The 13,440-nt window shown below is 34.9% G+C and overlaps 1 protein-coding gene across 1 annotated transcript in view; it reads left to right on the top strand.

Annotated features, from left to right (window-relative positions):
* The window catches only part of LOC136037049 (calcium-activated chloride channel regulator 1-like), a 129,827-nt gene that overhangs the window by 70,267 nt on the left and 46,120 nt on the right, over window positions 1-13,440 (top strand). The window contains exons 4-5 of the mRNA XM_065719480.1: window positions 3,097-3,163; window positions 10,660-10,757. Coding sequence (XP_065575552.1) covers window positions 3,097-3,163; window positions 10,660-10,757 — 165 coding nt within the window. The remainder of the gene's footprint in view (window positions 1-3,096; window positions 3,164-10,659; window positions 10,758-13,440) is intronic.

Raw genomic sequence — 13,440 nt, forward strand, 5'->3', positions numbered from 1 at the left:
CATTATAGTATTACAAGAAGTACAGTAATCTAAGAAGATTAATGCTAAAGCTAATTGATGATTTATGATTTTTGTCGATTATTGATGGATATAAATTTCAAAAGGTAAGACAGAAATTGCTGGTGATGTGAGGTTTCGTGAACTGCCAATGCAACTTCAGCTTCCCCCCTTCCGTAACAGAATTGGACGCCCCCCTAGAAAAGACGCTGCCTACGCCCATGATTTCAATGGATTTGGATGTGGCTCAGTTGAATGATAAAATACATCAGTTGATCAAGTGTTTGTGTTCAAACAGTCTGCAGTAAATGAAACACTTACAGTTACCTGGCTATATTTGTTGCACTTTAAAATGCTTTCAAATGAGCTCTTCAAACCCTAACGCAAAGAGTGAGGGATTTGGGGGGGGGGCATTTCTCTCACATACGATAACTTCTGTTCGTTAAGTTTTACCTTTGGTATCCTATTACATTGTTTGGAAAATCTTCGATCTTTTTGAAAACTTTGAAATTTTCGATCCTTTTACTATTAATTAAAAAAACAAGTTTTTTCAACTGAAAGTAAGGAGCAACATTAAAACTTAAAACGAACAGAAAATATTACGTATATTAGGGGCTTCGCCACCTAGTCAATACCTCGCTCTCCACGCTAAAGTTCGAATTTTGTTCCAATTCTTTAAGAATGACCCCTGAATCACAAAGGCCGTTTAATTAGGATAGATAGCTCTTTTGAAATATTGAAAAAACTTTAGCGTAAAGAGCGAGGTATTGACTAGGAGGCGAACCCCCTCATATATTTACTAATTTCTGTTCGTTTTAAGTTTTAATATTGATCTTTACTTTCAGTTGATTTTTTTAAATTCAATTTCTGATTGTTTTTTCAAATAATACTGGGAAACCTGGTGCCCCCTTCATAGAAATGTCTCTTCCCCCGTGAAAATATCGCCGATGGAAAGATCCTCCCACGTAAACTTTAAGCACCTTAGGAAACATTCTCCGATGGCATGGAAGAAACAGTGCTAAGAGCCCGTCAACCTACTTGATATATGTACTCTCAAGGCAGTATCCAGGATTTTTGTTCGGAGGATGGGTGTTATTTTTTTTTGGAAGAGGGGCTACAAAACAAAAACTTAAAAAAAGAATAAAAAATTTGCTTGTACGCATTTTCGTTTCATTTTTACGACCTGGAAAAACTGTTTGGAAGGGGGCGGGGGGTAAAAACTCTAACCCCTTGGATATGGCCTTGAGTGTTCTACTATAAATTAGTGCCGTAAGTTTATAATAGGAATTTGCTTTCGACCCAGAAATGCAAACTCAGTCCTTTGGGGCTTGTTGTGGTGACTTATTGGAATAGATGTCTTCTATCTCCTACCTTGCGGGCTAATTAATAATACTATTTGCCAATGTTTTAAAATCTCACAAAAGCAAGGTTTATTCAAGTTTGCTTTCCCAATACCATAGATATTTCAGTATATTTTCATCCAGGTTTTGTAGTTTTGATAGATGTGATTTATATTCACGCATAAACAGCGCTTTCCAGCATTCACCATAATTACTATAAGCCTCCTTTCCATAATATGCGAATATTCATCACTTATAATGGAAGCATCTTATTTGACACATGTTAATAAAACACCCTTCAATATTATTACCATGCAAATTAAACCAGCTACCGAATTTTCATGGTAGTGATAGACATTTTACCCTTATGTGGCAATTAAACATCTACCAGGGTATCAAGTTAAGTATAACCCCGAATTTTTGGGTTTGAGCAATGTATCATGTCTCACTGTAATGATTGCTGCTGCAAAGTTGGCTTCATTATCCGTTACATGAAATGGGAGCGTCTATGAAATGAAAATTATGCATTGTTGTGACATGCCTTTGCATGCTTGATTCTAGGCAGTCTATAAGTGAGTGACAGAAAAATAAGTTCACTTCATTATGTTCGGCGCTTTATTGAGGTTACCTGGGTATAGTGTACTAAATTAAATCGTACTTTCAGGGAGGTTACTAAAATAGTGCGGGCTTCGAGAAGGCAGTTTAAGTGTGAAGAAAGGGGGCCATGTCTATCAACTCGGGTTTAAATAGGGGAGTTAACGAGGTTTCTAAAAATGTCAAAAATCGGTAGGGATGTGGACTCTGGCTCTTGTAACCCCAGAAACTCTTTTTTTCCGTTTTCAAATTATTTAGTTATGATTCAACTATTCTGCATGATTTTTTTTTATTGTCTTTCGAAATAAATTCCAGTGTGCATGTATGTCCAGAAATCCACCTTATTTGATCTCAACTAATCATAGAAGAAAAGATAAAATTGTTACAGAAAAGGTTTTATGAAAAATATCAGTATCTCAGTTTTCAAAAATATACCCACACCTTCGCTTATATTTACCCAAAAAGCTAGAGAAATATTGGAAACTTCTGTTATGATCATGGGACAACACCTTTTGTCTATTGCATCTTGTTTGTATGACTGGTACTGTATTTTTCTTGCTTTTTACAAACTATTTTTCGCAATTCCTACCGAGGGGCACCAACTTTTAGCTACCTTCTATCAATGCTATATTCGAGGGAGGGGTGGGGCCCTGTAATTTGTTTATTTCCTAAAAAGGTAATAAAAATGCATGAAAACACATTTTTGATGTGTTTTTAAGTTCCGACCCCCCCCCCCAAGAACGAAATTTCTGGATTAGGTCAAGTCTTGTGTACATTCCAGAACGCAAATGGTTTCGTACAGTTCTGCCTGTGGCGGAAGAGTTTCCGCCACGCTTGGTACCCTTTCCAACACGCTTGGCGTGCGCCATCTGGTGTGTGGGATTTTTGAAAGTAAGCACCCCCCTCAATCTGTAAAACAACTTTCGAGTCCCAATAAACTAATATAAACACTTGAAAAAAGTTTAGTTGAGACATCCCTAGTACCCCGGGAAAAGTTAATTACAGCCCCCCTTTCCCAACTCAAATATAAGCAAAAAGTTCTGAATCAAAGTGAAAAATTCGTTCGAAGTGGGCGATTCCCCAGCCAAAGGACAACTGATCCCGGTTCCCCCTAGGAATGGTTCTTCCTAGGAGCCTTCTATCACTAACATTGTACTTATTTTAGGTCTATATCAGAAGACGAAACATCAATGGAAGACCTCTCATGGAGTAAAGGATCAACTGTTGGACATGTATGTTTAAGCTTTAAGTATTACTGTTTTTATCTTGCTGATTTTTAAATGTTATTTCGAGCTGGGACGCTGAGATATGCACTTTCCAATCCACATTATTATTATTTTTTTTTTTTTATAAAGGAAAGGATATATCCACAATGAATATATTCTTTATTAAGAATGTACAGCCTGGGATATATCGAGGGGTTTGGGGTAAGGGTGTCGAGTTACTCCACTCGTGTCAATCAGCATTTTGCCTTACTCTTAAGTTTTTTTTAAAAAGTATAAAAAGTCTGGTATTTTTCAGGGGAAAAAAAGGAGTGTCTCGAGGAAAAAAACATAAAAAAATCACTGATTCCGAAAGTTGGAGTTCTAACCGCTTTTTCCCAGACCAGAAAAAAGTTTTTAGGTGAGATTGCGGAAAAAACTTCGTAGAAAAGCAATATCAAAATACTTGCAAAATATGGAATTATAAAATTTTTCAATTGGGTAGAGGAAAAAGCTTATTTCACGGAATTTTTCATGGGGAAGGGAATTTTCCATGAAGGGGTGCCAGATTTTCCAGCATCATTTAAAAAAACAATCAAGAATTAAGTAAAAAAAAAAAACAAGATTACCCGACTGAAAGTAAGGAGCAGCATTAAAACTTAAAGCAACTAAAAAATATCACTTATATGAGGGGGTTTGCCCCCTTGGCAATGCCTTGCTCTTTAAGAGCTATTTATTCTAATTAGACCCTTTGTGATTAAGGGGTCATTCTTAAAGAATTAGACCAAAATTCGAGCTTTAGAGTAAAGAGCGATGCATTGGCAAGGGGGCTGAACCCCCTCATATACATAAAAATTTCCGTTCGCTTTAAGTTTTAATGTTGCTCCTTACTTTCAGTTGAAAAAAACTTGCTTTTCATTTATTGCTTTAAGAATGAATTTAACACAAGTATTATTGTTAAGAGATGGGTGTGACAAAGATGATTGCTAAGAAATTCACGAAGAACATTAAATTGTACTGAAAATATTTTTCATAAGTTGTAAAGCAAAAAAAACCAAGTCAGACAGATCCTCCTTGGCGCGCTTATTTTGGTTCTTTATCTTACTTGACCAGCCGTAGTTAGCAAAAATGTTTGCAGTGCAATTGGGATCGAAAGTTAAATTTTTGGGAGGTCATTCAATCCCTTCAAATTCATACTCTTTGTCTTTGGTGAATGAATTGTGCTCCTATAAATAGCTGCAATTCTGCCTTACTAACAAGACCCCAAAGTCTTCACCACAGGTTGTAGTTTGTTTCAAGGACTTCTGAATGGCCAGTGATTTAAGTGCAAATGATCGTCTTCAAATATTTTCTTTTCTACCTTCCGGTATTATAGGAACAAGAATAAGTTTATCATAGCATGCAATTCTTTTCCTTTCTCGAATCCATTGTTGCGTCGTTAATAATGCAATACTTCATTTTGATTTTTTTCACTTTATTAATCATGTGCAGCGAAAAACGCTTCCTGTCAACGTCTCCGACTGCTGCGATATTTATTTGTTTAAGGAAGTTCATATTCATGATTTTTTCTATTAGCCTGTCCTTTAGTTTTGTTTATTATAATTATTGTGTCCACGGTTGTGGGCTCATAGTAAAGTATAAAATTTGTTCAAAATCAGTTGCAAAAAGTGCCATAATTCTTTTATGGGGTATACGATCTAAAAATCTCACCGTTTAAGTCGGCACATTTGGCAACCCTTTATTCGACTATTTGCCATATTTTTTTCAAACAGTTAAACTTTGCAATATTAAAACGTTGCCATAATTTTTTCTTTCCTGTTTCCAAAAATATAAATAGTTCAGAATGATTTTCTGGATATCTATTTTCTGGACAACGATAATTCAAATTCATAATACAAAATTCAAATCCTAGAACTACAAAACATAATTTATGAATGTTTATAGTCAGTAAAATCCAAATCTGGTGTCATAAAGATTCCTGATCAAGGCTCTATTTTGGAACCTATTATGGCTCAAATCCAGGGACGTATTCTGATATGGAACAGGGGGACAAATGTCCCCCAGCCCCAAATTCATCTTCAAGCTGAAATTTGGTGTTTTCAAAAATCTTGTCAAAGCCAAGCTAGCCGACATAATTCAATCTTCCACAGTTTTCTTTAGCATACCTAGGCCTTCATGGTACTGTGTGGCTGATTTTTCATTTGGTCATTTTCTGTTGCCTCAACACCTCGACACTTCGCTCTTTACTCTAAAGTTTGAATTTTGTCCAATTCTTTAAGAACGACTGAAACACTATGTTCGTTTAATTAGAACAATTTTCTAAAGTACTAAAGAACTTCAGCGTAAAGACCAAGGTGTTGAGGAGGAGCAACCCCCTCATATTCGTAACAATTTCTGTTCGTTTTAAGTTGTAATGTTGCACCTTACTTTTAGTTGAAAAAACTTGTTTTTTCATTTAATTAGTGATAAACAACGAAAAGATAGTATTGAATATCCACGTTATGAAAATTTTTTATGCGACATTTGAACAAACACACGAGTAATAGCAAGTATCTGATGTAAAAACTACAATATTTGCCCGTTAGTACACATAAAGGGTTTGTCACAGAATAGTAAGAATGAATTTTTTCAACATAGTCAAATTTTGACATATTGATCTAATAGTTTTTAAAATTTGCCCCTTTGTGCATCAATCCAGTGATTACGTGACTCTGCAAATTATTGAAGGCTCTTGGAGGGCACAACTTAAATGCTTTTCGCGTCCTCATTGCTGTCTATTGAATAGCTTTGACTGAGGCCTGGCAGGCATCGTCCTGTCCTGGTCATTTTCAATTGGGGGGGGGAAAGTTAAAATCAGAAGGACGAGTACTTGGGCTGTGGATACAGACATTTTCCCAGCTGTGTAGCTTGTCACGTTATCATGATGAACCCTCCTTAATATAGCGATTGTGGGCGATTTGTTTACTGAATTTTCAAGTGTGCCAAAGTCGAAAGTAACATTTAACATCTGACCAGACGGTACAATCCCTTCTTGAGCTACTCCATTTCAGGCATAAAGCGCGGCCAACATTTTCTTCGCTTTCAAGTTGTCCATGCGGGCTTTTTTTCAAGTAAGGTGAATTTGGGGTATGCCATTCAGAGGTTTGACACTTTGTCACGGAGTCTTGACAAAAAAGCCTTGACCATTTTGGATACCATTGTTTAGAAGTTTCGGATTTTTACTAACGCAATTAATAATTTTTTGACAAATCACAAGAATTCTCAGTTCTAGTTTACTGGTTGACATCTATGTTATTAGTTTTACGCAAAACTTTGTCATTCTTAAGTTTGTAGTCAGAATTTTGCCGCCAAGATTTAAAATATTTTGCACTTTTTAATAAGTCTTTGTCACATTTTGCGCATGCGCAATCATTTGTAGTATTTTATGGAAAAAAGAAGTGACAAAAAGGCGAATTCTTCGCTTTAAAGATTTCTTATGTAAATGTTTTGAGGTAAATAACAATACGAAAATAAAGTTCTATAATAAACGAAACACCACATTTTTATAAAGAATAGTCTTATTGCCATTATTGTAAAATTAATGCTATAAAAATTGTGGTTATCATATATGGCAAAGTGATTAATCAGTTATTAAAGGATGCGTCTTAAAAACAAAGAGATAATTCAAGCTACTACCACTGCGATCCATATGAAAACGAATAGGAGATGGTAATGAACACTATTCTGAAAGCTACATTTTGTGAAGGTAAAAAACTGACTAGTAGACACGATTAACGGAAGGAAAAACGATAGTTTTATATCAGTTTTGCCATCAAACAGTTCGTGATAACGAGCTGTAGTAAGGAGCGTCCCGGCTCAATAGTAAACGAAACTTTAAAAAACAAAATTTTGATGTTAAAAGATACATCAAAACAATCAGATTTTCATGCTGATTTTAAATATATAAGTTACATCAAATTTAGTCTTTGTCATCAAAAGTTACGAGCCTGAGAAAATTTGCACCATCGCATTCAGCGTAACAGAAAACCCTATTGCGAAAATTTCAAGCTCCTTTCTACAAAAATGTGGAACTTCGTATTTTTTGCCAGAAGACAGATCACGGGTGCGTGTTTATTTGTTTTTTTGTTTTTTCCCCAGGGGTCATCGTATCGACCAAGTGGTCCTAGAATGTCGTAAGAAGGCTCATTCTAACGGAAATTAAAAATTATAGTGCCCTTTTTAAGTGACCAAAAAATCGGATGACACCTTGGCCCCCTCCCACGTTTGTTTTCCCGCAAAGTCACTGCATCAAAATTTTGAGATATGCATTCTGTTCAGCGTAATCGAAAACTTAGTAACTATTTCTTTGGGTACGACTCAATCCCACACAGTCCCCGGGAGAGGGGCTGCAAGTTAGAAACTTTGACCATTGTTTACATATAGTAATGGTTATTATGAAGTGTACAGACGTTTTCAGGGGGACTTATATGCGTTGGGGTGGGTGTGGGAGATGGGGTTACGTGGGAGGATCTTTCCATTGAGGAATTATTCATGAGGGAAGAGAATATCCATGAAGGGGGCAGAGAATTTTCTAGGATTAATTAAAAAAATGAGAGAATAAATAATTTTTTTCAACTGGAAGTAATGAGCAGCATTAAAACTTAAAACGAACATAAAGTGTTACCTATATAAGAGGGTTCGTCTCCTCCACAATACTTTGCTCTTTACGCTAAATCATTTTTAATAATTTCAACTATTTATTCTACGGCCTTTGTGATTCAGGAGTCATTCTAAAGGATTTGGGAGAAAATTCAAGCTTTACTGTAAAGAGCGAGGTATTGACGAGGGGGCGAAACCCCTCGTATACTTAACAAAAATACACAAATATAGAAGTTCATTAGGTAAGTTAATTCGTAAGGTACGTATGTTTATTACTAACAAAACTGTCCGTAAAAAAAACCTAGCTGCACTTTTTAAGTAACTAAGAATTAGGGGGCAACTAGGCCTCCTCCCCCACCCCATTTTTTGTTATCAAAATCGTATATCAGCTCCTTTCTACAAAAATGTGGAAATTCGTATTTTTGGCCAGAAGACAGATCACGGGTGCGTGTTTATTTGTTTTTTTCTCCAGGGGTCATCGTATCGACCAAGTGGTCATAGAATGTCGTAAGAAGGCCCATTCTAACGGAAATGAAAAATTCTAGTGCCCTTTTTAAGTGACCAAAAAAATTGGAGGGCACCTAGGCCGCCTCCCACGCTCATTTTTTCCCAAAGTCAACGGATCAAAATTTTGAGACATCCATTTTTTTCAGCATAGTCAAAAACCATGAGAACTATGTCTTTGGGGATGACTTACTTCCCCACAGTACCCAGGGGAGGGGCTGCGAGTTACAAACTATGACCATTGTTTACATACAGTAATAGTTATTGGGAAATGCACGGACGTTTTCAGGGGAATATTTTTTGTTTTTTTTTGGGGGGGAGTTGAGGGGAGGGGGCTACGTGGGAGGATCTTTCCTTGGAGGAATATGTTATGGGGGAAGAGAAATTCAAGGAAAAGGGCGGAGGATTTTCTAGAATTACTATAAAAAAAACAATGAAAAAATAAACATGAAAAAGTTTTTTTCAATTGAGAGTAGGGAGTAGCATTAGAACTTAAAACGAAAAGAGATTATTACGCATATGAGGGGTTCTTCTCCTCCTAAATACCTCGCTCTTTATGCTAAAGTATCTTTTGTAATTTCAAATATTTATTCTACGGCCTTTCTGATTCAGGGGTCATTCTTAAGGAATTGGGACAAAACTTAAGCTTTAGTGTAAAGAGCGAGGTATTAATGAGGGGGACAAACCCCCTCATATACAGCATAAAAATGTAAGAATATAGAGGTTTGTTACGTAAGTTAATTCTTAAGTTACGCATATTTTTTACTAATAAAAACGTTCGTTAAAAATTAAAAGTTAATCAACACATACCAAGAGTTACACGCAAAAAAATGGTCGGGACTCCCTTTTAAATTGCCCCAGGTAACATACTGTTTATGCTCCCTCGGGAGATACTTCTGATTCACCTTAATTTGGTTTGACATCTACGCCAGAAGATTACATTCTTGGATAAATATAGTCTACGGATTATCATCGTGGATGCTAAGTTTTCCTTAATTGCACTTAAAAGCAGCAAACCTAAACGTACTATGATCTGGCATTGCTTTAATTGGACAATTAGTAGGTTAATGCCCAAAGAAGTTTAGAAAATGATACTTAAGCTATCAATAAAAAAAATTAGGAAAGGAATAATAGAATAATTAAAGTTACTGTACTTTTGCAGGTTTTTTTCTTTTTAAAGCCAAACGACGGTGCTAGATTTGATTCTACCCCCTGGGTGCTGCTTAAAACTAGTTTTTCCATATGCTATACAATTAAGCACCTCCCTCCCACACACCACACTGAAAGATAATTTATTGCACAGTTTCAATACAGGCTATAATATCCGTTTCGTGTCCACTATAGTGAGTTCAAACATTGATTATTCAAGGCGGGAGTGTGAGGGATGAGTCGGGGAATTTGGTAAACATGGGAAGGGAGACGGGCTACCACTTTGGGAAGAAGGAAGTATATTCAAACATCGATTATTCAAGGTCGGAGTGTAAGGGATGAGTCGGGGTATTTGGTAAACATGGGAAGGGAGACGGGCTACCACTTTGGGAAGAAGGAAGTATAAGTGTCGGGCCATATAGCAAATCAGCCCTTACTTTTGCTCAATGTGCAGACGTATTGGGAAAAAAAACATTGCATTTTGTGGGAAATATAAAGAACTGGTAAGTTTAACGAAATATTTTTTTTGTGGAAAAGTGATATTCATAAAAATAATTGTTCAAGAATAACGAAAAAGAAAGCTTCGGAAATTCCTGAGCCAAGGCGTGAGCCATGAAGCCTTTTTTTTGTAGGTTGATGATGGATTATATTTACGTATTTATATGTTTGATATTATATGCTGTCGCTTGTTGTTGTTTTGTTTAGACCTGTTTTGGCTTTTTTACAAATAAGTTATTATTACTATTCCAAATGCCAAAATTTTCATTTTTGTCTTTCAAGTCTTGTTTGGAATAAAATTTTACTATTGTCAATATAATTTATGATGAAAAATATTCTAAGATTAATGATTAAACAATATAACTGTTCCCAAGGCTGGGAAGTTACTATTCCCTAATTTCCTCAAGTTTCTCCGTTAATCTTCAAACTTAATTGTGTTTTTTGGTTTTTGCTTAATGGTTTTTACTTCTTTAGCCGTTGTTTTGCAATTGGAAAGAAAATCTCTACACGAAGATCACAAAAGGAAAAATGAGCCAATTTAACTTTTATATTTTTAGAAAGCCCGTGTTAAATCATAAGTGCACATTCCCTTCTATATATATATATATATATATATATATATATATATATATATATATATATATATATATATATATATATATATATATATATATATATATATCATATATATATATATATATATATATATATATATATATTCTTATATACTATTCCAGGATAACTACGATAGAGAAGCTCTGACAAAACAGAATGTGCTTTGCAGCTATCGGAGTATTCAAGAAGTCATAAGCGATAAGGAAAGCTCACATGAACGGTTTGTTTCATATCTTTTACGCTCTTTTTCTTTGCAACAATTCTTAATACCTGGATCCAGGGTTGTATCCAGGATTTTTTTTTCCTGGGGGGGGTACAAAAAAACTTAAATACGCATAAAAATTCGTTTATATTCATTTTTGTTACCTTTTTACGAGTCGGACTAACATTTCAGAGGGGGAGTCCTTGCCTGGGATTCAAGATTTATAGATGGTAAGTTACTTCAGTTGATGCTGATTAACATCAGTGTAATAAAATTAATTAGCTGCATTTTTGCTATTATTATGCAAATCGAAATTATCTAGCATTGTGTGGTTCTTTTCTTAAAATCGCAATTGAAAGTTTCTGGCGCCAATCCCGGGAGGGGCAGGGTCTTATGGCAACTTTGCAACTTTGAGTATGTTGATGATTTTCCTTTGATTTCTTGCATTTTCCATATATAAGGAATCATATAAGAACACCTTCCATATGCAAACAATAAAATAATGTCTGGGTACATTATTTTGTGAATATATCTAAGGGTTTAGCTATGTATTTACCAGTTGAAAAAACTATTCGTTTAAATTGTTGTAATCCCTTGTTAAAATATATGCAAATATTTAGCAATTACCAGTTTTTTTGCTCTTTACGCAACTAAATGTCCTTTCATACTAAAGTGTATTCAAAGATGTTTGACTATTATTACAGCAATTCTGATTTCTAACAATGATTTCTACTAATCTTCAAACTTTAGTTTTCCTTTTTAAGGTTTTGGAATTGTTGTCATCCCTTGTCAATATAAATATATCCAAATATGTTTGCATATACCACTTTTTGCCCTTTAAACAATTTAATATAAACTTCTCCACACATGAAAATCTTCAATTTTTCCATATTGTGACAACGTAACAATGTACTGTATTTCCACATTGTCACGAGGGTGACGTCATTGCAATACTGGTAAATATATATATATATATATATATATATATATATATATATATATATATATATATATATATATATATATATATATATATATATAAAAGACGTCACTCCCATAAAAAAAATTTCTCCAAAATTAAGGCTCTCAACGAATTTTTTAAAACTGCTGACCCACTCATCGATTTTTTTTTTAGGCCAGAATACATCAGGATGCCAATTTTAACGAAAAATATGCAGCCGTTTTCGAGAAAAAATACATACATAAATAAATACATACATAATTATTGCTCGTTTATAAAGATAGTATGTGTGTTTATATACGCATATAATAATATAATCAATACATAAAATATTTATTTACATATAGTGTGTGGTTTTACCCTGAAGAAAATACGAGTATCTTCTGACACCAAAAGGAAAATTCCTAAAAAGTAGAAAAATTGTCTAAGTGAAAGTTGTTACAAGTTTAAAGCCTAGTAACTGATTTGAAACAATTTCGTCACTTATTCCTGAGAGTTATAGTTCTTTCCTCTCTCTTTCTTTTTTGTTGATCCCTTTTGCATAATTAAGAGCCTCTTCAGGTGAAAACGAAATCTGTTAAATAAATGGTTGTTATAAACAGATGAACAACGTGAAAGATAAACTAATTTTGCTCTTTTATAACCCATCAGTAAAATCATGCTGGAATTTTCATCATGTTTTTGTCCCTTTTCAGTTAAGAAAATCAAAGGTTATGTCTAACTCCTCCCAGGTTAGGGCCATATTTCTTACAGACAAGCTAAGCATTCGATTCTGTTATTTTGGGCTGGACTTACAAGTCCATAATGAAAATTGCTTTCTGCTGTTTTCACGCCTTACACATTTTTAAAAGGCCAACTATTAATGGTTTTATATTGATGCTAATGCAGCATGTTGACAGGGCATAGTGGGAAAGAAAGCAGCTGAAGCGACCTAGCCGGAAGGGTTGAAACTCTGCCAGGGTCGAAACCTATTTTGGGAGAAGAGTTGCTAATTTGCAAGCGTTTTGATAACCTGACATTAAGTACATTTTGTTTTTTTGTTGTTTTTATGCACAAAAAATGCACACAATACGAAATTGTTTTTAGTAAACAATCATTTTTTATAACAATTATAATTGTTATGATCTTTCATTAGCAGTTTCGCTCGATAGTGCTACTACTACTACTAACAACTCGCCACAGCACAAGGCCACCTGAGGCCAAACACAGCTATGGACGCTCCTCTTACATCTCAATCGATTCAAAGCCTCCCTCTTTACACCCTCCAAGGAAGTCCTCATTTCTCTTCAATCTTTCATTTCGATAGCCTCCCACCCAACTGAGGACGACCTGCTTCTCGTTTAGCCAAAGACGGTTGGCTGAAAAGGACAATATTTGGCAATCTGTCATCCTTCATCTGCGGAACTTGCCCTAGCCATCTCAGCCTTTCTCTCAGCTTAGCCCTAGACAAAGGGATTGAGCCACACTTTTAGTACAACTTATTGTCTGAAATACGGTCAGTCAGTCGAGTACCCAAAACAATCCTTAGGTAATTTCTCTGGAATCCACATAGCAAATCTTCCCCGTTTTTGAAGTCCCCATACTTCAGATCGACTGCTAAGATTAGTTGAAATAATAGTTACTATTCCTGTACAAATATATATATGTATATATATATATATATATATATATATATATATATATATATATATATATATATATATATATATATATATATATATATACATATTTCGAGTACGT

This window comes from Artemia franciscana, chromosome 2 (assembly GCF_032884065.1).
Source record: "Artemia franciscana chromosome 2, ASM3288406v1, whole genome shotgun sequence".
In the NCBI taxonomy this organism is placed as follows: domain Eukaryota; kingdom Metazoa; phylum Arthropoda; class Branchiopoda; order Anostraca; family Artemiidae; genus Artemia; species Artemia franciscana.